Source organism: Copadichromis virginalis, linkage group LG9, assembly GCF_057382275.1.
Source record: "Copadichromis virginalis isolate Kocher_CV1m ecotype Utaka linkage group LG9, C_Virginalis_male_GT1.1, whole genome shotgun sequence".
Lineage (NCBI taxonomy): Eukaryota > Metazoa > Chordata > Actinopteri > Cichliformes > Cichlidae > Copadichromis > Copadichromis virginalis.
This window is the reverse complement of record NC_140626.1, coordinates 25,814,129-25,839,911: the sequence shown is the minus strand read 5'-3', so window position 1 is coordinate 25,839,911 and position 25,783 is coordinate 25,814,129. Positions and strand designations below refer to the sequence as shown.

At 40.7% G+C, this 25,783-nt stretch overlaps 2 protein-coding genes across 5 annotated transcripts in view; both read right to left on the bottom strand.

Annotated features, from left to right (window-relative positions):
* The window catches only part of lg9h8orf34 (linkage group 9 C8orf34 homolog), a 76,485-nt gene extending 66,772 nt beyond the window's left edge, over window positions 1-9,713 (bottom strand). Inside the window, exons 1-2 of one of the 2 annotated variants that reach the window (XM_085468480.1) lie at window positions 9,330-9,384; window positions 7,577-7,684 (exon numbers count right to left, since the gene is read on the bottom strand). In XM_085468480.1, coding sequence (XP_085324606.1) covers window positions 7,577-7,657 — 81 coding nt within the window. In that variant the 5' untranslated portion in view covers window positions 7,658-7,684; window positions 9,330-9,384. Of the gene's footprint in view, window positions 1-7,576; window positions 7,685-9,329 lie in introns of both variants that reach the window. The other variant, XM_085468481.1, reaches the window with a different exon arrangement.
* A 213-nt stretch (window positions 9,714-9,926) lies between these two features.
* prex2 (phosphatidylinositol-3,4,5-trisphosphate-dependent Rac exchange factor 2) overlaps window positions 9,927-25,783 on the bottom strand; it is a 97,323-nt gene continuing 81,466 nt past the window's right edge. For 2 of the 3 annotated variants that reach the window (XM_085468477.1, XM_085468478.1), the window contains exons 37-41: window positions 22,856-22,922; window positions 21,751-21,941; window positions 17,765-17,867; window positions 12,871-12,938; window positions 9,927-11,078 (exon numbers count right to left, since the gene is read on the bottom strand). In XM_085468477.1, coding sequence (XP_085324603.1) covers window positions 11,033-11,078; window positions 12,871-12,938; window positions 17,765-17,867; window positions 21,751-21,941; window positions 22,856-22,922 — 475 coding nt within the window. In that variant the 3' untranslated portion in view covers window positions 9,927-11,032. The remainder of the gene's footprint in view (window positions 11,079-12,870; window positions 12,939-17,764; window positions 17,868-21,750; window positions 21,942-22,855; window positions 22,923-25,783) is intronic. The other variant, XM_085468479.1, reaches the window with a different exon arrangement.

Here is a 25,783-nt window from a genome sequence, read left to right as displayed (position 1 = left end):
AACCAGTCTGGCCATTTTTGGCTGATCTCTGGCATCAACACGCCATTTTCACTCAAAGAACTGCTGTTCTTTAAGTATCGTCCCAAGTTTGCCACTTTTTTATCGCCATCACTCAAGGATCTCATCCACGAGCCAGCTCTACGTCAACAGTGTGTAGATTATCCTCTTCAAAATAACATACTGTGTAGCACAATACAATTGGGGACAACTAATACTAGTTAGAGCTAAAGTTGGGAAGACACAGAATGAGCACTGTGGATTGTTTCCGCCATCATTTACATTAAAGCTGAGCTGGAAAGGTAATGGACAAACAGCCAAATGAACTTTGTCTTTGCAACCTTTAAAAACACACACATTATAGAAATACATACAGTATGAGCACTGATAGTGTCTGCACACTGTACACACATGGTCATTAGTCACCAGCTGAACAAACAGAGGGCAACTGTCAAGGCTCTTTGTATCACATGATCAGCTCTCCTACACCACCAGCATGACTATCAGCTTCACACATCAGTAAGCCCCCAGGATCAGCGGGCTGGAAATGGACGTGATATCTTTATTAGCATGCACCAGAGCCACTGTACTCTCTCTCTCCTGATTGTTTCCTGTCTTCTTACAAATACAAGGATACTCCTTCCCCCTGCCTAACACTGCACGCTTTAAGTCTTCCTCATTTTGGACTTCACTCATCGTGTCCCTGCTCGATCTTCCAGATACCACAGAAATGCTTTACCTTCCCTCTTTGTCCCCATCCTGCACTCCCTCAGGACCAACCTGGCCTTGGGCCGTGTGTTGAGCCGCCTGTCTCGTGGTAATTACTCTAACTGTGCCTGAGGGGAAGCCGTGTTAACCCGTGCATGACCACACATCTGTCACACCAAGTTACCAAACTCAAGACCATCACAGAGTTTGAAGAAAAAGATAACGTCTAATTGATACGGATGCTGCAGCACTTTCTCTGGCACATTATGATGCAATTTAACCAATCCTAACCTTCTCTCCCCTGAATTTTGATGCTGTTCATTTGTAAATGAATCACTTACCCTACCAGCCAGACATCAAAAGGGAAAAAAGGCTTTGTTTCAATTTTCTCACGGTGTCATAATAAATTACCAAAGGAAATCATTTTATTCCTAATTGACAGGTATTTACCAAGCCTACACATTTGCTTAAAATGATTCAAAGTGAGCAGATCTGTGTCTGCATGCTGTAATAACCCACCAACATGTGTGCATACAAATGGCTGAAACTACAACCAAAAGAGCAAGCGTAGAAAACCCGAAGCTATACTTAGTCTTGAAGATGTAAGGTAACGAGCTTATCTGGATTTATGATCAAAGCGACTCACTTCTCATACTGGACCGTATGCAATATGATATACAGAGTGTTTTTGATAATTAATGCTAAATATTTAGTAATACCCACTGTTGCATCACCAGTCTTTAGGATGATCATTCATTAATTTTTGCTTCAGGTCAGTTTGGCTAAGTGACAGACGGAGAGGTTTCAATGAAGTTACAGAAATCCAAAATAAAGAGAAGAAAAGGAGTTAAATTGGATCACTTTCCAGCAGGAAACACAAGGAAATAAGATATATTTCATCTTTTAAGCTATGTGTTTTCTTTAAAGTTACACCCTTTGTAATTAATGATACATTTTTGTCGATGTTCTTGTTTATTCGACCTAGATGAAACAACACTGTAATGGATGAAGTAACATTTATGTTTTGTAGTCCGTCTTCTGTATATTGTAGTTTCGATATGTCACACTGGCCTATTTTACAAGTGCTCGTTAAATGGCCGTAACGCTGTTATCATTTGTGCTAGAGATGAAATGCAAACAGCTTTGGGAAAGAATAGAAGAAATTTGCTGTAAAAAAAGTCAGCTCCACCTGGATTTTACCATGTGCTCGTCACATGATCTTACTCCTCGACAATTTTAATCTAAAGAGAAAATTAAAATTGTCCCTGAAAGATGAGAATTATTTTGTAATTTTACAGCCAAAATTACAAAAAACATCCAGGTGACCTGTATGATACTTGGATGATAAAGGATTAAGGAGTCTAGTCAGATTCTCTGAGCACCGAAAGTCCTTTTGAATTTTTCTTCACAAATTTGCTTAACCCCATGACGTTCTCGCTCAAAGTGATTAGAAAAGGAGGTAGGAGGTCATTTTTTGGATTATTTGACGGTACCCTCTCCCTCCTGTCTGCCACATCCTGATTAGTCTCCCCCCCGCCCCCCAAACACCTGTTCCCTATTTGCCAATTACTCACCCATCTCCCATCAGTGAGCTCCTCACTGCAGGATGTGCTGTTCCTGTATGTTCCCTGTCAGATCGTCTTACTTTCACCATGTCAAGATTTCCAGGCATTTCTTAGTTTTTCTTGTTTTCTAGTGTTCTTGTTATTTCTCATGTTTAGTCATTGATTTTCTTGTGTATGACCTTTTTGGGCTGTTTTATGGATTTGCCTTTTGCCTGCTCCCTACTTGGATTGTTTACTTTGCTGCCTTCCTTGTTCCTATGATCACTGCTTATTTTTGACTAAAAATATAGACTTTGGACATTTACTAAGCCTCCCCTGTATTCTCTGTTCAAGTCCTTTCCTCTCTCGTTGTTACATTGCAGAAAATACTGACCTTATTTCCTGTTGAAAGGGAAAAAATAAGTTGAAAGAAAAGAAATCAGACAGCAATCCAAGTTCAAAGAATATCAATTATATTAAATCCTGATCTGACTGACCTATGATACACATTCCTAAAAAATAAGACCAATGTTCTTCTGTGTTCTAATTTATAGTTAATTTAATGATTTTACAAAATATACTGTTAATGGCATTTTCTAATCATTTGAATGACAGCTCTGCAGTCTTACAAGAAACGGATGCAGGCAGAAACATGGATATCAGCATAGAGAGTGAAGGTGAGACAAAGGTTCTACCTCTGTAGGGCGGATGCTGTTTGGTTATGAAAAGTATGACATGGACCAGAAAACTGTACTTTGCAAATTATGACTTAGGTCAACTCAAATACCAAGTAGTCCCACATGCATTAAACTGTGATGCACTGTGTTTTCTGACACCTTTCTAACCAATTTGAGCTAAAGTAGTTCATCTGTTGCATTGAACTACTCAGCCTTAGCCTTTGGTCCCCACATGCATCAACGAGTCTTGGCCATCCATCACTGCTCCGTCCTTGGACCAGTTTAAGATACCGACCACCGGAGACCAGGAACACCCCACAAGAGCTGCAGTTTTGAAGATACCCTGATCCATTCATCTAGTCATTGCAATTTGGCCCTTGTCAAACAAATCTTTATGCTTGCCTATTTTTTTTTTTTTTTTTTTTTGCTTTCAACACATTGACTTTGAGGATAAAGAGGTTTGGGTTACATCTCACAGTCCTAGTTCCATTGTAAAGTCAAATGCTCAAAGTAATTAAGATCAAGCAATGTAAATTAATATTGTAATTTATCAAATTTTATGTGACTTTTTTACTTTTTGACTGATGGCTCTCAATTAACATGAATCAATTCAATATTTTAGGTCTTTAACTATTAAGCATTTTATTAAGTCTTATTTCAGAGTATTTGTTTGTATTGTGTGAATATGCACTGTTTCATTGTTTCAGTGTCTTAAGTGGGCGCGACAGGACTCCAGGTTTGTAGTGGCTCAATTTTGGACAATAACATAAATAATATGCTCTAAAGTGTCCAGCACTTTAATTTACCTGCAATTAAGCAGAACATTTAACATGTTATAACAGCAATTATCTACCTGAGTTCTGCCATTTGGTTTTCCTATACAGTGTAGATAATCTTGAAATGGGAAGAAATCACAGTAAATGCAGGTCTGACACAGTGAACACATATTTATTAAGTTTAGGTGTATGTTTATGGCCAACAAGAAATATTAAAGTTTCACTGAGACAGAAAGATGAGGGATGTTGGTAATAATGTTGGTGAAAAATAAGCTGCAAAACACTCAATCACACAGAGTCCAGTAAATTATCTCCAAAGGAAGTGGATCAATAGGTCAGGTGGTGTGTGTCTGTGCATATACGTGTTTCCCAGCCCTACCTGACCTCTTAACAGCACTGCAGGGCTGGACTTCTTAAACCCTGGACGCAGCACATTAGCAGAACTACACAGCTGAGCAAGTTGGAGTGGAACTTTTCTACGTGAACGGATAAACAGTTCACTCAGAGAAATCTTGAGGGAGAAGCAAAGTCATTTAACTTCACTCAAAGCAGAAACACCAATAAGTAGAAACTGAGCAGCCTACTCGTTTAAATTCCTGCACCTTGACCCAAAGCATTGGCTCAAACAAAGTGCAAATTCAGTACGGGTGTTCTTTTTTCCCCAGTCATCGATTTCAAATCTGTCATTCTCACTGTGTAGAACTAATTGAACCTGATCTTCTTTTTTAAGGCATATGAATGATGAAAGCAATACATACACAAACTTCAAAGAAATTATATGCATTCGTGTTGCGCCGATATTTTAGAAGCAACAGTATTTTCCATTTGCAAGTTTCTAAACACTGTTGTGAACAATCCAGACCTGTTCTATTTAATTAAATATGTATGTAAATCACACTAAATACAGTCTACATCATATCGCCGAGCAATCACAGCAGCCTCTAAACTATAACAAATACTCAATTCATGTCAAACCTGTATTCAAGCTATTAAAGTCACAAAGGAGAAAAAGTCAGACCCCAATTGCTTCACAGAGCAGGGCTGTATTTCAACATCTGACTGTTACACCAGTTTCCAGTTCAATGCTGTGACATTTTTTTGATCCAGGCAACATTTACATGATCCATCAGTTCACAGTTCCAACAGAACCATTATATCGACTAAGACATGATTGACAGATCACAGCGGGGAGGAATATGAGAGCGGGTTTTTTTACACCGTCTGCTGATAAAGGCAAAGAATGCACCATTTTACACCAACTGTGTTACACGAGTTTAAATGTCAGAAGCTTGCAGGTAGATCCTGCAGATCCTCCTTCGATAAAGCAAAGATTAAAGAATTAGACCCATTATTTCATTCAACTAATGAGCCCTGTGTGTTGACAAATGTCAGGAAAGGGGGGCTTTTATAGTTTTAAAAAGTGGCATTTACAATGGAGTATCATACCGAGTATAACAACGAAACCTGAGCATGTGACCTTCAGCTTGCTTTAATGCCTAACACTGACTGGGATTTGTTACATTGCAGTAAAACTGCTAAGGCATTGGAAAAGGGCAGGTGTTTGAAAAGAATATCAATTTACCAAAACACTTTACAATACGTTAGAGAGCAATTACTTCAGTTATTATGAGAGGCTGCTTCACTGTTTTGGAAGAATATTATGTCTGTGTTGACTCAGCTTGCTATCTCTGCAAAGCAACTATTTCATTAGTGGGGTGGGAGATCGATTCTCTGGCAAATCATAAGCTGTGTCTCATCAGGGCGAGTAAATGAACCCTCGCTTCTACTCACACTGTTTAAGACTGCAGCTGGGTATGAGGAAGGAGTGATGGCGCTTTGCCTTAGGAGGAAAAAAATTAAGCTGAAGTTGGATTTTTATGCAACATGAAAGCCAAGGGTAGATTGGTACAGATCGGAGAGTTCAAGGAGGGAGGGAGGACTTAAACATACATAGCCAATATTGTAAGAGGACTCTTAATGGAGACAAAGGACGTCTTTTATTTCCATAACAAACTTGTACACTTGCGTTCGGAAAGGCTCTTCAATAAATATATTTAGGAGATCCTTCAGCAAACAAAGGGCGGCCTTTACTATGAAGAGTTATGTAAAAGCTGAAGGAGACAATCCATTTATATTTTCTGTACGAATTAGATCGTTCGCTAAAGAACGTCTCTACAGAGTACTACCGCTACACACAATTTCTGCACTAATGAGCTAAAAGACTCCTGGGAATACAAGTGTTTAAGTTCAATCATCATTAATTTAGTGGTGTTGTGACGGTTATGCTGCGTTTGGACTTTTTTTGTGTGGATGTGTGATCCACTTTCCACTGTTTGTGTATCTGAGAACAGTGTTGAAGTTTAGCTAGCAACGAGCCACCACAACAGAGATTAATTACCTGTGGCTAGTATTCAAGTATTCATCAGTGTTCCTGTGACAGTGCAGTGAAATGAATACCATGTTTTTAAGCTTGCTATCTTGTCATAATCAAGGGCCCGAGTGCAGAAGACTGCAGTTCCTTTAGTGGCCCTTTGAGGCTGGTTCCACAAGCAAGTCAGCCACGTTAAACCTCACCGAGGAAAGAAACCACTTTAAAGCCCGCTACAATTTTTTGCTACTTCTCATCAACTCAAAGAACTAGATCTCTCAGTCGTGTTTGTGGTGTCGGTGCTTTTTCAAAGTACATTATCTCTCCAAACTGTCCCATTCTGTTGCTTGATCACTAAGCCTGCTAGCATTTTATGTCATTAGGAGATGTCTGTTTATGTGCGCTGCACCCATAGAATTCCTCTTGCTTTGCTAATGTAGCCTGACAGCTCATACTGATAACTGTCCCCTTCACCTTCAAAACAGGGTCCCACAAACCAACAGGTGATATCACAGTGGTTACATCCAAATGGGCATAGTTCAAAAGCAATAAAAACTAACCTCATAGCCAGCAACATGTAGCTTGAGAACCTGGTTAGTGGTTTTACACTCAATGCCCACTTTGTTAGTCACGCCTGTTAAACTTCTTATTAACGCTTTAATTGGCCAATCACACGTCACCAACTAAGTGCATTTAATCATGTAGACATGGCTGAGACGACCTGCTGAAGTTCAAACTGAGCATCAGAATGGGGAAGAAAAGTGATTTGAATGTGACATGTTTATTGGTGCCAGACATAGTGGTCTACTTCAGAAACTCTGGATCTACTGTACAACATATTGAACCTTGTGGCAGATGGGTTACAGCAGCAGAAGACCACACCACGCAACACTCCTGTCAGCTGAAAATAGCAAACTGAGGTCGCTATTTGAAAGGATGAAGCCATCCTGCCTTGTTTCAAAGGCATAGACCGGTGTAATGGTGTAGGGATATTTTGTTGACACACTTTGTACCAATTGAGCATCATTTAAACACCACAGCCTACATGAGGATGGTTAGTGAGCATGTCCATCCCTTCATAACTACAGTGTACCCATCTTAAATAATAATAGTGTCCAATGACTGTAGCTCTATGACACTTTAATATGTTTTTGTACAAAACTATTTATGGAGATTAAAAAAGAAAGAGTAAAATGGCCTCTATTATATAGTGTGGTGGTGTAATATCTTTCACAGAGTGCTGCAGATTATAGAATGCATATTATAAAAGCAGCACTTTGATGTAGGCAATTCTAACTGGCAGCACATTATTGTAATTTAACAGGGCAAGTTTTAAAGTGTTTGTGATCACGATGGCTTCTTGTTTATAATGAATCTCTGTAATACAAGACCATTATACTGTAATAGTATCACTACATTTTGTTTTTGTAGTTCACTTTGCCATAACTGTCCACACTGTGCTCTTGTAGTACCTTAATTACAAGTACATTTATAAATTCATTTTACCTGTAGGTGTTGTATTGTTTGGATATCAAGCTTCCAGCGAGCCCCTTTTTTGGTCTGAGCAGCACAGAACAGCTGTATCATTCCTTCACCTGTATCAATGTTCTACATCTGATCCAAAAAAAAGAAAAAAAAAAGAAAAAGAAAAGAAATTACAGCGAGAATTCAAACCTCTCTTCAGGACTTGTCCAATAAAATAAAAAAAAGAACTTGTTTCTTCACAACTGAAAGCACACGGATGGATTTTCTTTAGGACAACAATGAAATGGTCAAGGGTTTTCAAGCACAGCAGCAGGGTAGCAGCTACATCATTTTTCTCATGAGGAGAGCGACAGAGCCAGGAGAGTTTTCAATATCCTCCTCTTACTACACCTCTTTCTCCCTCCTGGCAGTTTCCCCAGCAAATCTACACGACACAATGCAGCCTCACAACACGCCATTCGCAGCCTATTTGCTGTGAACACCTCGCCAACGATCCCCGTCTCTGTAACTCAGAATAACAAGTCTGTTTGATAACTTTGGGAGACAACTCTGGATGTGAATGGCTCGCTATAAAGTCTCGTCACAGATGTTTGCAACAAATGCATTTTTGATCAGCGCGCCGAGCACTTCCTTGGCTTTAATCGCCTTCAATCGTCACATGAAGGAAACACAATTTAATTGAGCACGGAGCAAGGAATGAAAAAGAAATCACAGACAGGCGGCAGGGACGGGTGGGGAGGGGGGGACAGGTGGAAGAGGAATATGGAGGGAGCAAAGACAAACAATCAGAGATTACAGAGGCCTTTCAACTGAGCGGTTTTGAGCCTGGTAGGAAGATTTTCTCTCTTCTACGCTGGTGAAATGCATGTTAGGCTTGATTCACTGTCCACGGTGCTGAAACAAGCCACAGCAGCTCCTGTAATCCATGCACTTCAAGCTCTGTGCGTTTGCCGCTTCCACACATGCAGCTGGGGAAAAGTGAAGCGTCAGCACATTTGTGAAGCACACGTATAGTCAGTTCACGTATACAGCCATCCCTCTGTATCCTTGCCTTCTTCTCATGGTGATAAGTGATTCTTGAAATCAGACTTCTGCACCTCAGAGAAAAGCTACTTCTAATAAATCTGATTATGTCTCACACCCGTGCAGACCTGCTTTCAGCAATTAATCCAGGAGCAAACAAGGGATGAAGTCATGCTTTTCCTAACCCCCTGGGTTTCTTACTGTAGCTCTAACCCCCGATGAAGAACACACAGACGGTTTCAGTGACAAACACACAGCGAGGGTGGCTGTGTCCTCTGTAGCACAACGTATAGTAAAAGCTAAGCCTACTGTGTCCAGTCTGAATTACAACTGGCTTCCCCCAACTTCACCAAACTGTAAAAGGCACAGAGAGGATGCTACATCCCAGTCTTCTTAAATGCAAATCACCAGCAGAAGGATGTAAGCTTGGAGATGTGAGGGCAGACAGAGCAGCCGATATTGCTTTATAGGGTTTGCAGTGTCGTTTAAAGGGAAGCGCAGGGGGAAGACATCGGCTGTAGAAGTGCAAGAAAATAAATGTTTTTATTTGAAACCAGCCCTTCTGATTTAAACTATACGACGCATAAGTAATAATGCAGTAATAAGACAGTGACAGTTCACGCAAACGCGCGCTCGCCATTTGGCACAAACTATAAATTAAAGCGAATAACGCAGTCCGGTGCACAGCAGTGGTGGTCCTTTAAACCGGCTGCCAATAACTTCGGAGTTGGATGCACATTCGTACACTCACCTCAAACAAGGGTCCGATTTTATTCTTCTCCAGATACGACTGAATTCTTGACTGTTGAAGAGACGCCATGGAGAAACTGTTGTGTTGAGCTTTTAGCGGGATGAAATCATGAGGTGAGCCGCTGTCATTCGTCCTTCAGGAGACGTCTCGGCGAATTGAAATGTAGAAAATGTGCACCGAGCCACGTTAAGTTCAGGCAGGTTTGCGTCAAGTGCGGAGCGGGTGACTATGAGTCCGGCTCATCCTGGAGGAGAGTCAGCCCGGGACCTTCCCCAGCTTGTCGCCTTACTGACTCTGTGGCTGTAGCTTCCCCGCATGAGCCAATGCCACAGCGGCTCTGTGACAGGGATTACAAATCTTCCGCTTACTGGCTGCCAGTTTTAACCGCGCCACGGCCACTCCCACTTATACACCGGGCACTGCCTAGCACTATCTTTAACGAGACTGTGGTGTGTGCGTGCGCGCGCTTCAGCATGATAATTGGGCAACAAATTCGTGCACTGACCAGTTACTGCGCATTCTGCTAATTACCACAAGGAAACAAGCGCACTTCTCTCCTCGTAGCTTTAATTAGGCCACATTACCTGCACACTGATAAGTAAAACTGCATGCACACCTAAATAAAGAGTTGTGGAAAGGCGGGTATCTTCTACACCAACCACAACCAACATGGCCGGTGGAAAAATGGTCATTTTCAGGAGTAAATCAACTACAGAAGTGTCCCCTGTAATCAGCTTTAATGTACATTTTACAAACTGTATACATGGCAGGATTATTATTATTATTTTGTAGGATTTTGAAGGGAATATGCAGAAAAACCCCAATCATCTTCATTTTTACATTGATCATACAGAGGCATACGGTCTATGTAGGAAACATCACCCTTTGCATAGTAGCAAGCTAGTCATCCACTCTACAATGATAGCATGTTTTAATCCTGAGTATTGTCAATATATATATAAAAATATAGGAACACAGAATATAGCTCCTAACTGTATGCTGTTTTATGTTAATACTGATAAAAATCACTGAAAAATCTTCATGTGCATGCCTAACAATCTGAACCCAGTGAGACAGTATGACTCTATCAATACTTTCCCCCCTTGTTTTTCTTTCTTTTTGCTAAATGCTGTGCATATTAACAAGTGAATAAACATCTTTTCAAGAAACACACACACACACACACACACACACAGTCATATGATTAAACAGCACGGAACTGACAAAGCACTGAAGTCAGAGCTGAACAGAAGCTGACAAATTACTGGCTAATTTGAACAAATACTGTGCCAAATTACATCCAGTATCCTTCTAATCGTTTATTTCATATGCAAATAAAGCTAATACCATGAAATGCAAATGTCCCTCATAAAAACAAGAAGAATAACATGCAGACACTTAACTGATGGGATTAATTTTGTTCATTCATTAAGCTAATTTCGCTCCCTTCGCTCTGACACATTGTCTTGTCAGATGCATCACAGAATAAAAAGAAAATCAACAATATGTATCAAATACAACAGTGAAAAATGTAAAGTATTAAAACACAATCTAAGGTTTAGAAATTCTATTTACACTTTAGGCAGCTACTCTGGACATGTAAAATGAACCCAATAACTCTCTTTAATTAGATTAAGCTATTGGTGGAGGGAAAGCGTTGCTGACTCAAAAGATCCTCAAGACCTCTTCCTGGATGCGATGCATTATGGATCACCATCTGGGGGTGGAGGCTGGCACAGCTTGTACAACCTGATCAGAGAAACACATATGCAACATGACGCTTAATTACATTCAACCAAAGCGATGATTCTTCAGGCTTCAGGTCTTTGTTTGGAGTTACCGGATATGAGGATGCGTACTGGAAGCATGCAGTAATAGCTCTGTATTACCAAGTAAAACAATATTAAATATGCAAAGAGAGTAAAAAACAAGCAAACAACTTGTACGTACTAAAACTATGCACAGTATCTTTGTTACACTTGATAAGTCTGCCCTCTATACATCGTAATGTATAATATAAAGTGCTCATGTATAAGTCCATGAGCTGTTAAATCCGTATTCATTTGTTAAATTATTAAATGTAAAAAGTGTCCTAATAGTTTCCATACTTCTCCCAGTCAAAGCATGGTTTCTTCTGCCACCTTGGTGAACAGAAACATTGCTGAAGCAACACTTTGATTTGCTCTTGTCCGTGATAGGTCACTTGTAATCCAAGATCAAACTCGAGCAGCATGAGATATGATGAATTTGTTGGAGTGGACCCCTCTATTCTAAATGGTGGTATCAAGAAAACTCTCTTTGCCAACTGAGAATATGAGAAGCATTTGCGCTCATCTCTTCTCCGGGTTCTTTTTTATTTATTTATTTTATAACAAATGCATTAATATTTTACACTTCACATCCGCATCTCCTGAAAGATCATTTCTGCACAGTGGAAAAACGCGGTCTCGTTATATTTTCCACAACATCACGTGAATTTCTCGCAACTTGAGCGTTAACAACACGTAACTACGGGACAAAATGTAAGAGACCCTTCCATCTACAGATCAGCAGGAATGAGAGTCCATCTTGTAAAGACCCTCAGAGGATACATACATATCCCACAGTTGTGGCAGCTACTTATGCTGCAACACTTATGACATAAGCCTGCAGGGAGTGCAGTAATTTTGCTGCATGACCACAATGCCTCAGTGTCTCAACACTAATCATCCGGCCACTAAATTTTATTTGTCAATTTCACTAAAAGGTTCAAAAGGGCTGCCTCTCTGCTAGAGCAGTCTTTGCCCTCCTGTTAAAGCTACTGAGCAACAGGAATCTTTCTGCTAATATCCCTAAAATGACCATTTGGTTCCAGACCTGTTGAAAAAGCACAGGCAGAGATCTATAGCACTACAGTACATGTCCTTCTGCTTAATTCTTCTCAGCTACTCAGATGGACATTATGGAGGCACTTTTTCATGCTGAACAACATCTTGCTGGGTCTTGCTGTTTAATTCTCTCTTCCAAAAGCACTCCAAAAAGCATCTTTTTTGGCCAATGTTATGTGCATAAATAAATAGTTTATTTTCTTACATAGCTTCCATGTCAGTTTCCTCATTAAATTATTGGATTTAATCATAGACTGTATATAAAAGACATACATAATTTTTTGGTGTAAAATGTGAAGCCAATGAGGAAGTGGCTTGACGCTTGATTTACATTTTTTTTTTCACCATTTTTTACAAAAAAAGATAACATATGAATAACAGAGGCTCCTTTGCTATGCAGTCTAGTTAGTTAGCAGTAGCTAATCAGCTCTACTCTGTGCTCCAAATATAGTCATGTCTGGTTAATAAATACAGGAAACCCAGAGCTTCAAACTAATGGTCAACATCCTGTGGTTAAATTCATTTTTTATGCCGTCCATGAAAAGAAGTGCGAAGAAAGATCCATAACATGAAGTTTGGAAAAATCCTAAAAAGAGTGGCCTCAAAAACAAGAAAAGCTAATGACCTTTAACTAATGTTGCCAAATGTAAAACGAGTGGTGCCTGTAGCTTTACCTTGGGACGGACGACGGCGTGCGATCCCTCACTCCCAGGTTCTTGGCAGAATTTTGAACTCTTGCCCCCTAAAAGACAAAAAAAAAAAAAAATAATAATAATAATAATAATAATAATTGAGGACAAGGACATAAATCCAAAAGCAACAGCCACAAACAGAAGCTGAATGAAACACCACAGAGAGAAGAGCTTAAACAAAGCTTAGACAATAAGCCGAAGAACATTTCTGCCCTCTGGGGGTTGAAGTTCTTTTTCCTAAAGCTACAAAATATATGGTTTGTCAGCTCTTAGTCATAATAAATGCTGAGCAATATCATTCAAACCGTCTACAATCTGACATCTCATGTGCTGTTCTTCCAATAATAGCTTATTGATGTTTATTTAATCAGGAGCACTGTGAAGTTTTGAGTCAGTGTTGACTTTAGTGGAATAGCTCTTCATGGATCTCTGGTTTCCCCTTCTCATCTTTGAACAGATTTATTTATGGTCATAAATTCAAAAACACAAGAAGCTCATATTTCATCTCTCCAGTGAGTTTTTAATTAACAACATGAAGATCTCCAGCCTTGAATGACTTTCAGCTGTCTGCAGGGGAGAAATTACAGGTTCTTTTCTAAATATTGTATGTTATGAAGCATATGAGGTGCACGGTGCATGTATAGAGTCTAAATTTAAGCTGCTGCTGCCAGTGTGTAGCTCTTCTTTGTTTCTGTGTAGGCAAAGGAACAATGCGGATTAGTCTTTGTAAGGAATTGTAAACCAGTAGTAAGGAATCTGGAAGATGAATAGGGTGTCTGCCTGTGTGTGTTACAGAGTTTGATTATGCCCAGTCAGGAGTATGTCTGCTCTTTGCTAATGTTCCTTTAGTCTGCTGGCTGTGCGCAGAGTCGGCAGATAAATGACTGTAGGGGGGCAGGAAGCAACTTAGGCTTTCAATTTAGAGGCACGAACACCTGCGCTCAGAAACACACCGTCTCTACATCTGCGCTGCATGCAAGTAAGCAAAAAAAACCACATAATCAAATCTTTTTTTCTTTTTTTTTTAAAGAGGTCATCAGCGGATCTGCATCTGCTCTTTGAGCAGAGAGAGAGCAAGCGGCCAAAAGTGCATTAGCCGACCTCTCAGTTACAACTCTGCCGTGCCCCATCTTACCGTCTGTTTCGAGTTACAGCCAGATAACAGGATAGCATCAGCAATTACTCGATGCCTATCACGGCCATCCATTCTGATGCCTCCAGACAGAGATGAACCCTAATGTCCCTGAAGGACACAGCATACAGAGACGACACCAAAACTATATTAAAAGCAAATTAAATAAGTGGAATTTTGTTTACACGACTCTGAAATTATCCGAGGACTTTTACAGACCAACATAATGAATGTATACTCTCAAAGGATGGTTCTGGAGACGATAAAAACAAAGCGAAGAGAACTTTAAACCACAAATCTGTGAAACTTTCAGAATCTTATTAGGTTCCAACAGGATATTACACTTCTTGTTTTTACCTACTTCACAAGTAAGTAAAAAGAACAGGCATCTACATCCACAGCATCTACTCTCTCCATCCACTTTATTAGGTACACCTATTCAACTGTTCGTTAAACACACAATCTAAATTCCAATCATGGCAATAGGCTATCAAAACCAATATGTTGGTAACAATAGGTTTATCCTGTCCTATCTATTGCTAAAGCCCCACAAACACTTAGTAAATGTTAAAGTTTAGGCTTTCTGGAATATCTTCTTCACATCATTTATTATCACATTTTCTAATAAATAATCTTCAATTTTACGCCAATCTATACTACAGTTATTAAGATATTGTAGTCTGGGCCACAGTGGTGGAAAAGCAGGCAGATTCTGCCATCAATAAAGCAGCCAGCATGTAATTATCACAGGCTCAAATACATATAATGCTAAAGAATATAAGATTAAATATGGTTGTCCAGGAAACAGAGTTCAAATAGTGCATGCACAGTCCTTCGGTGGTTTATAATGAGCATCAGTTCGCTCACGCATGCAAAGTGCTGCCTGTAATCAGTAGAAATGTTTTCATTTTTCACATGTTGACTCTCTTTATGTACTGTGTCAGCTTCTAAAAAAATGGGAGACGTAATATTTGCCCCCAGCTTTAATTGAAAGTAAAATTAATTATGATGAGTATTTGTCAGCATTTTCAATCTGGTTTAAAAAGCAACACTTACTTCTCCGCAAAATTAACTTCTTATAGATATTTTAAAAACTTGAAAGGGACTAGATTTTTCTTTTTTCATGAGTTCATAAAGCCAATGCTATAAGTTATTCTTTACCTTTAGTATAAAGCTGTACACTGTTTGTATACAGAGCAAATATTGGATGTATTTGATGCAATTTGGGCAAAGCAGGTCTACTCTCAGCGTGATTTGTAAACCTCCACGCAGCATTCTCAGTCTGAATTACGTTGTCTGGGCTTGATGGATGAATCCTGCTGGGACTGGATTCTGTGCTGATAACCTTTTTTTGTGAGCAACCGTGACTCTACAGCGAGAAAGAAGATGTGTCATTCAAATCCTGTGTGATATTCATATTCACCAAATTCATCAGCTGATGTCTGAGAGCAAGGGTAGGCACACACACACACACACACAATGCAGCTCAGATTCCCCAAAGCTCTCTATCTGGGCTGAACCACATCTCCTCAGTGTCTGTCCAGGTTAACAATGATACAAGGCAAGAGAAAATGTCTCACTACAGAATAAGGTTTACTTGTATTAATCTAAATAATAAATCCCCGTGCCTGCACTTTTCAGAACGGATGTAAAATATCCTCAAATCACAGCCTTCGCAACGAGGTTCCAAATGTTTGCCAGCTGCACACTACACAACTCAAGGTCACACGATGCACAAAGTTGCATCCTGCTGGCTGCCTTCCCATTTCTCTGAGAGGAGAAATTAAATGCCTCTTGTCCTGCAGGATCTGAGCCTACTGGGCAACCTCTCCTCTCAGTGAAAATAGCACTGAAACCACAACTGACACAACTTTCAAAGAGAGTTTGAGCTGTGGTCATGGTTAGAGCCTTTAAAAAACAATAAATAAATAAAAATGAGGTGATAATGTGTATACACTGAAAGACTAATAGGAATTTCTTCCTTTGACTCCTAATGCATATGCAGATAAACAAACAAGCCCCAGACTTTCAACGAGTCTGCTGAGTTTCTCATTACTCTCTCATTTGGTCCAATTCATATTCTGGTAGCAGCGAATGCATATCTGATCAGTTTGAAATCAGGTTTGGGGGGTGGAAGAGAGAAAGAGGCAAAACAAATTATAATGTAGACAGGAGCTAATGATTTTTCATGTGGACACCAGCTAATATTTCTTTCATTACCCAAAAGCATACTTACTGCCGGTTCCCTTTAAAAATATCATTATTACTGAAGTAATAGACTCTGTGAGAAATATTGACCAAAGAAGTTAAAATGGCACAACTCTTTCTATTCCACTCGACGAAGCGTGCGGTCTATGTGATGACTTCAGATGTAGAAACTGTTCTGTGAGTTGAGACACAAATTTTCTCAGAGTGTGAAAATGTCACCGCAGTAGACACAGCAGCAGCAGCATCAGGATGCTGTGATGAAATTTAACAAAAGAGGCCAAGGTACATTCCAGGTGTGGAAATAAGAGTAAGTCATTCAAAGATACCTTCATGATGCTGTTCTTTTAGTCATCTAAGACAATATCTGTCTATGTGGGGAAGAAAAACTACCCGTCAGAAGGAAAGACGGAAGAATTATGCATTTCTCCTCTGCAATGTATTGTGTGTGTGTGTGTGTGAGTATTATGACTATTAATGTGTCAGTTCAGTTAATTAGCTCTCTAGTTTCCTTTCCACCTCTATGAGTTTCTTCTTTATTATTACTATTATTTTTTTAACCTCAAATAACTTCCATTCACTTTACCCTTATTCATTTATAAACGCCAACGCAGTAGTTATTCTTTTTAAGTCATCGTGGCAGGAAAATGGATTGAGACGATTTAAATGCTTTAATTGAAAGGCACTTATTTTTCTTGTGTAACAATACTATATACAGTTGGCAGTGTTTGTAGCCCTCTGTGCAACACAACAGAGGACTGTAAAATCCAACAATCGAGAGTTGATTGAAATGCGGACTTTCAGCTTTAATTCAAGAGGTTTAACAGAAGCATTGCATTTACTGTTTTAGTACAACCATTTTTAAAAACAGTCTTACATTTTCAGAGGCTCAAAATTGACAAGATGTTTAAAGGAAATGCGAGTCCTGTTCCCTCATTACTTGCTGAAAAAAATTAAGCAGAAAAAAGATTTGGAATTGATTGTTTTTGCAGTCCAATTCTGTGGAAATTCTTCTCCCTTTTTAATCTATTGACCGTTCTTCTCTTTTAAAAACAACCCTTTCTCTACTCTCCACTCGCCGCACTGTCTCCATGAGGTTTCACTCACAGGTAAAAGTTTCAGTCTTTAACTTTTTAGCTTTCCTGCTTTACTTTGAACGGGGTTACGTAATGTGTTCACAAACTGAACTGAAGGTCTGTAGTTTTGCTTTGTTTGCACAGCTTCCGGAGAAGCGATGAGGAAAAGACGCCACAAAAATATCCCGAGAGAATGAGGTGGCTGCCAGAGCAGCTTGTCATTCCCTATCAAAACAGAAGAGAAGCTGATCACTGTGGTGATTAATCACCTTGCATCATATAATCAGGGTTTAAGTCAAAGGCAGCCAGGTAAGCTCTTTTTAACAGCCATTCAAAGCACGATTATTTTACCTTCAAAAACACTCCCTCTGAAATGTCAGAGACATGTGTGTAAATGTATGGCACTGGGAAAACTACAAAGTGGACAGCGGCTCGTTATAGCAGACGTCTGCGAAACACATACCTGCTTCCTCATGACATCGGTGGCCTGCATGATGCAGCGAGGTGGAAGGCCGTGGTTTCGAGCCAGCAGGATGGCCTGCTCCAGTGTCACACTCAGGGTGCAGCTGTTAGAGAGAAAACATGCGGTCAGGCTTATTCTCATCAAACAGTGCAATGATGCTTAATCATCTTCTTTACCATCAATCAAAATACAGTATCCACTGAGGAAATCTGGGACTAGGAAATCTGTGGGGCGATCGTGGCTCAAGAGTTGGGAGTTCGCCTCGTAATCGGAAGGTTGCCGGTTCGACTTGGACAGTCTCGGTCGTTGTGTCCTTGGGCAAGACACTTCACCCGTTGCCTACTGGTGGTGGTCAGAGGGCCCGGTGGCGCCAGTGTCCGGCAGCCTCGCCTCTGTCAGTGCGCCCCAGGGTGGCTGTGGCTACAATGTAGCTTGCCATCACCAGTGTGTGAATGTGTGTGTGAATGGGTGGATGACTGGATATGTAAAGCGCTTTGGGGTCCTTAGGGACTAGTAAAGCGCTATATAAATACAGGCCATTTTACCATTTAGGACTTTGTGATGGCAGTCGAGTAGCCTTTGCAGTAGACGGAGACTGAAAGTGAGATCTGACACTGAAACAAACATCAACTGAGAATAAAATCCAGCTCAGCTAAATTACATCACCATGAGAGCGTTTTGCTCCTCTTGACACCTTGCCATTACATCGCATTCTTCCCACCTCACCTTCGCTCGTCTTCGCTCTAATGAATCACTGCACTTGCTTCTGAAAAGTCAATCACCGCGAGCAAACGCGGCGCATCAAGAGGATAACAAGTTCGCTGATCTTTGCCTTAGAACAAGTACAAGAGAGGGAAATTTGTGGCAGACCTCTGGGACTTGAGGAGACTTACAGGTTTTCTTGTCCTCAGCCCAGAGAAAGAAGTCCAAGGACAAGTCAGTGCTTCTCCTTTGGCAGAGGCGCTATACTCTCACCACCATAAGGATGCTATATGTGTAAAATGAGTGCTGACACGAGTCTGTGATTCATTAGTTGCAGCAAACTTTGTTCCCAGGCACATACACAGCCAGCTTCTTCCTCTTCTGCCTTTACACAGACACACGCACACACAGATGGCAGTGTGGGGATAGATCCTTAGAGAGCCAGTGACGGGCATCAAGGCTGCTGGATGACCTTTCTATGATAACAAGCTGTACTGGTAGATCGACCCAGAGCCTTTTCACTGCAAATTGAACTGTCCAAAGTTCCAACACTGCCATGACGCTGCTAAGAAATCTGAGCTGTTTGTTTAATATCGCCTTCTCTCATGGTAGCGTTTCACATTGACCGAGGAGAACGGAAGAGAAAAGAAGAAAAAAGAAAAAAAAGAGCAGATGTGAGACGGGGGACTTATCACTGCCAGAAGCCGTTACTTTGAGTCAATCAAATCAAGATTTAAAAGTCCCCTTGAGTTTCAGTTGCATAACTTTATTACAGGGAAACAAGATACGATAAAAGTAATGAACCCAACAATCATTTCCAGTATGTGCCGAAAGATATCCCAGGAGAGAATTTGCAGAGGATGTCCTTTCACAGGCCACCCCAGAATATTTTAAGCACCCGCTTTGAGCTTCCCACACCGATAAAGAAGTGGGGAGAAAAAAAAAAGCTAAAAAGGAGGATCTTTAAATACCTCTTCTGCTGGAGCACGATGAAGGAAGTGCAGTTCTGTGTGTGTGCGCGTTAGCCTGCACATTTTCCCTTTTGATTAGGGCTGGTGAGATAGTATGAGATGATTTATACCCATTTGTTTTATGTTGTTCCATCACATATCCCATTTACACTTTGTGTTTCTGCAGAGTGAGCCCATACTGATAAATGAACAAGAGAAAGAAAGACACAAAGGAATGAAAGATAGAATTAAGAGGAGAACTTAAAAAAAGGGGGGAAAGCATAAACAAGCCAAATATAGAATTAGTAGTAACTTTTTTTTTTGCTCTCAGTCAGTGAATCCTCAGAGTAACTGGGAAAAAAAGGAAAACAGAAACGCTAGGGTTTGCTAATATCACCCAAAATATCACGCTTTCACTGTTATTAAAACTCATCCATCAAGCCAACTAATCCAATCAATAGTGCCTGAGAAGACTGTCACACTGATAATGCAATTTCCACGTAGCTAATCTACTGGCTTGCTTTCACTGGCTTTTCAATTGTTCCAGATTTAGCCAGCGTGCTCATCATTTACATTTTAACAATTCGTAGTCTACAGAGAAAGCAGCAAAAATTGCTTCATTTTCCTACAATCTGTGCACTGTTAATAGTAGAAAGGGGTTTTATTTATTTATTTATATATAAAAAAATTTCCCCACTCGCCCCTGTGGGCAGTCAATCCTTCAAGCTCAGGTCCTCTACCAGAGGCCTGGGAGCTTGAGGGTCCTGCGCAGTATCTTAGCTGTTCCCAGGACTGCGCTCTTCTGGACAGAGATCTCCGATTTTTGTTTCCGGGATCTGCTGGAGCCACTCACCTAGCTTGAGAGTCGCTGCACCTAGTGCTCCGATTACCACTGGGACCACCGTTACCTTCACCCTCCACATCCTCTCGAGCTCTTCTCTGAGCCCTTGGTATTTCTCCAGCTTCTCATGTTCCTTCTTCCTGATATTGCTGTCATTCGGAACCGCTACATCGATCACTACGGCCGTCTTCTTCTGTTTGTCTACCACCACTATGTCCGGTTGGTTAGCCACCACCATTTTGTCCGTCTGTATCTGGAAGTCCCACAGGATCTTAGCTCGGTCATTCCCCATCACCCTTGGGGGCATCTCCCATTTTGACCCCGGGACTTCCAGCTTATACTCGGCACAGATATACCTGTATACTATGCCAGCCACTTGCTTATGGCGTTCCATGTATGCCTTGCCTGCTAGCATCTTGCACCCTGCAGTTATGTGATTGATATCTATCTATCTATCTATATATATATCTATATCTCTAGATATAGATATATATAGATATAGATATATATAGATATATAAAAACTTGCACCGGGCCAAGGATTTGCGATTCACTCTCCCGTCATACAAAGTCCAATACGCACATCATTCTCCAACTTTGAAGGGTAAAAGAGTGTTTTAAGAGAAAGCCTGTTGACAAATAAACCTCTGATATGGCAGGTGCCGTCACCTGATGTGTCACTACACTTAGCCTGCGTATCTGACTGAGTTGTAGCCAGTAAATGTAATTGCAAACACACAAATATAGGCTGTAGGTTCATAAACAGAACTCATTGCACAGACAACTTTCTATTAGAGCTCTGTCAACCAGACCGCTCCATCCGCAGCCCTTTATCAAGCCATCAGTCACATACGGTGAATGCATGAACGAGCGTGTGCGAGCCTGCGCATATAACCGAGACAAAAAGATATGGAAACTGTCACACGGTAAAGGAAGAGGGTATCAGAGAGACGGGTGGGTGGGTGGGTGGGTGTAGGGGAAGAGCAGAGTACAAGATGAAGATGAAGGCTTGTACTCGGGATCAGCAGTGACAAACGATCTGGATATTTTTGTCCTCATGCACTGATGAATGCTGCCCTCAGCAGCAGGTGAATTAGGAAGCTGTATATAGAGATCAGTGAGAATGGAAGTAATTGGTCCATCTCCTATGTATGCTTTCCTCTGGTCTGAGAAGCATGTCATTAACTAAAATATCCTGCTGTTAATTAATGCAGAGAAAAGTGTATTAATAGAAAACCCCAAGGGCAAACAGTGTGGGGCTCATGAAATTGAGATGTAGCTAGAGAATAAATGAGATGCACGGGAGCAGGGAGAAACTGCGGTGGAAATGGGAAAGGTGAGAAGAGTGTCAACACAAAACAGATGAAAGAGAAAGGAAAATTGCAAGTGCGCTGCCAAAAGAAAGAACATGATGAGCGCAAAACGTATAATTTAACTGGAGGCGGCCCATAGTGAGGTGGAAGATGCGCACAATACATGTGCCCACGCACTTACCGATGAACGCCGCTGTTGCACATGACAATGTGTGTGGCTCCCAGACGTGAGCAGAGCTCAGAGGCCACAGAGAGCAGCCCCACGCCAGAAGCCCCACAGGCGGTGTACTGACAGGCAGCGGTGCGGCGACAACTAATAAAACTTTCCATCAGACGGTAGAGCTCCTCCAGAGCGTTGAGGGGACGCATTAACTAGACAGAAACAACGCAGAGAGGTTAGTGTGGGATTAAATCACAAAGAAAAGAAAAGAAACTGAGTAGATTATAAGGTTAACATTGGCGTTAGACCATTTCTGTCTTAGGCTGTCATATATACATTGTTACAATGCTGGGCATTCAAGGGTGAAGCTTCCAACCAGCTTTTTACAACTTGATCTAGTTGTTGGCTGATGGGATATCCATAATATAGTCAGGCACACAGCCCACTGACCTTCTGATTATAAGGAAAGCTAATAAGTAGACATTTGGGTTAAAGGGAGGAGTCTACTAGAGCAGCTTTGCTTGATTCAAAGAATAAAATATGCAGCCATAAATGAAGATCAAAGTTTCCTTTAAAAGCCATTGCATTGACTGACTTGTTAAGGCTGCTTCATTTGTTTTTCATAGTGTGGCGCCAGCCTCTCTCAGACATCTGTACCTAGCAGATGTCTCAGATCCTTGGATACTGGCTTCCTACTGGTCCCACAGAACTCAGCAACAACACATGAAGAAATCAGCCTTTAGCCACTGTGCACCCAGGCTGTGAAACAGTCTGAGCTTCAGAAATCTGAGGGAAGGAGCTGAACAGCTGGATGTAACTTGGTTTTTCTTAAGGCGACTCTTCCTTTATACTTAGTAATTTCTTTCTCCTAAATACATCTTAATTAAATTGAACAGTTTTGCTCTTCTTACCTTTTGAAGACCATAAATTTATTAAGAAAAAATGCACTTTTCTAGTTTCAAGGTAAGTGACTGGACTTGACTTTAAAGTGTGATTTCCTGCTGTTGCCCCCCTTGTCTGTTGCAACACATGCAAACAGGTCCATTTTGCAGCATCTACTCCTGCTCTTCGGCTTCCCCCCATAGTGTCACAACTGTACTATGAGGCTGTGTAAGGTCGTTCTTACCTTATCTATGAGGGCTGCTTTTGGTGCAGAGCTAGGCGGCATGTTGGACTGATCGAGGTAGAAAGCCCTGTGTGAGAAACAAACGTTAAGTTAATACATGTAGTGAGAGAGAAAACGCCACATACTAAAACCCATCACATGACAGAAGACTTTCATTTAATAATCAATCAAACGTTTTTCTATTTAGCGGTTCCACTGCATGAAATCCAAACTGTTTCCCTACACCATTAGGTCATCAGGAGAACTGGCTGGCTTTCTGGGAAAACTAGGCCACTTGCTCATTATGGACCGCCACCATCTGACTATCAATCATGAGAGTAACTTGGGCACAGCTAAGCAGAAACACAGACTAAGCATCTCTTGTCCTGGGCATCACTCCAAATGCCATTCCCTCATTCATTCATGGAGCACAATCAATATTCCTCTTCCTCCACTGGAGGCAGCACTGCACTGGCGTCCTTGCAGATGGGCGCTGTATGCCGCAATGAGTCCTTCTGAGGTGGAGTGCTACTGGTGCAAACTCAGCAGTCTGTGACTCCATCAAATCTCAGTAATCCAGCAGCGTGCTAAAAATAGATACACTACACCACATTAAACACCCTGTAATAAAATCACATACTCCATTACCTCTAGCTAGAAGCAATTATAATGTTTAACGTACAGTCACCGATATATATCACATTTCTGAAATCTCTAATATAATAATGAAGCAAAAAAAAAAAAAAAAAAAAAAAAACTTAAGAAACTCAGCAACTGCAGACTGAAGGAGGGAGACTGTTTACAAGAATCAGTGAAGCACATCTCATTCATCTGCATTCACTCTGCTATTAAGTGATTAAAATCAAGCCAAGCAGGCATTCATTATGTCTGTGGTGTTTATGCTTGACATAATATTAATGAAATTAATTAATCAGGGCATAGTTAACACATCCCTGACTCAAGATTTTATAGCGATTATTAACTATTCCGGCTAAAATGAAAATTCAATGAGAAAACAAGCATTAAATATACACTATAGTCATACTGGAGGAAACCTGCACCCACCCGGGGAACCAACGCATATGTGTAAAAAACAGATGAATTTTCCTAATCACTTATGCCTATTTAAATATTACACAGCATGCATCTATTCTGTGATACAGATGAGTTCACATGTAAATGTTTCCTGGTAACTAATGCCTATCGGCCAAATGATGCGTTAACTCTGAGGTGTGCTCTTCAAAAGGACTATGAGCAGACTTTACTAAGGGTTCAGATGCAGCTAACAGCCCATGTAATTGGTTCAAGATGGCCTTATCATTCAAATGATGCTCAAGACAGACTAGGATAGTCTGAGCATTTAAAGTGGCCAAAAGCAGGAGTAAACGGTCATTTAGTATTTGGCTTAAGCTCCATTTGTAAGTGAGTGCATACTTATTGGAATACGAGTGCGGCGTTCAAGGACAAATTCAACAGCTGTTCAACAGCTTCCAAAGAAAACACTATTCACTTACCAAATCAGCAGCACGCATTGAAAGACTGAACGCCACACAAAATGACATTTATTGGAATTCCTCACCCTGAAATAGTTCCTGTTCTGTTATCTGTTTACTCCAACTGTGAGCCCATTCACCCTTGTCCTTATCGGTCAACTGCTCAGACTTTTATCTTCAACGTATATAATAGAATCTGTCCGATAGCAGTCGACTTTTGTGTAACTGTCCAACTCGACTTCGTCTGCACACAGTTGTTTATCTTTTCCAGACAAAACAGACGCACCTCATCTCACCCTTGCACGCTTCTTTTTTGCAGAACCAAGGTCATAATACCCACTGATTATCTCATCCTCCTGAGGTAAGAGTTGTACTAAAAATACCACCAACCACAGCTCAAGGAGCGGGCCAGACTCTCGTGGAGGTCTCTCTAATGACAAAATAATAGGAGTCCAACTTACAAGTGATGTGTGATTTAAAAAGGACCTGCGTTACATCTCCTGAGCCGATGAGGTTTTGTCAGAGCTTTGGAAACTGAGCACCTTAGAAACCTTTATTATGGGTGAAATATGACATTTTAAGGCCACACACAGTGCGCAAACATACCACCGTGCGGTAAAGAACACACACAAACACACAGGGTTGAAAAGTCCACTGGGTGTTATTTCTTCACACTGTAACACACTATAACGGCTCCAGTTTCGACTCCCCTTACAGGCATCAATTTTCTAACCCACCTGCACGCTCTAATGTTAAAATTGAAAAATCTCAACTTCTCTTATTTCATTCTCAAGTGTTTTTTGTATTGTTTTTGTTGTTTGTTTTTGGGGAAAACTATGCCAATCAAAGCTTGAGCCTACCATCTGAAAGTAAGTCTGTACCAAAAATAAAGGTTGCATTAAGTATGTGCAATCAAGCTTGTCGTGCTTACAAGAATTTGCCTTCCTTGTGTTTTTGCTTTTAGTAGAGACTGAGACAACCATAGGTAAAGTTTGCTTGTGGCTCTCTCTGAAATAACAACAAAACAGAAAACCCCAAACCACACACACACGACCAATAGCGTTTCACATGAGGCTCTAATGGAGAATTTGGCTGCAGGCCAAAGATGACCTGCTCTGCATGTAGCCGGTTTTCTTTCATTGAGCCAATGAGAATACTTAATTCTCTTTGTTTCTCTACCTTCATGACAATAAGGCTCTCGAGGCCCTTTACAGCACAGGAGCATTAGCAGTCAGCTGCAACGTCAACGAAGAGGAATCTGAGGCACAGATGTTTTCAGACAAGTAGCGTGGGAACGCTTGTATTAGCGCCACATCCTGCACATTAAACCGTCCAAAAGAAACATAAATTGCCCCCTTGAATTAAACGTCTTAATGTTTTCCGTGGGTTTAGTTTCATACTCATTTACACAAGTAAATTGTCTTGAATTTATGCCGTTACGTATGACCTTATATAT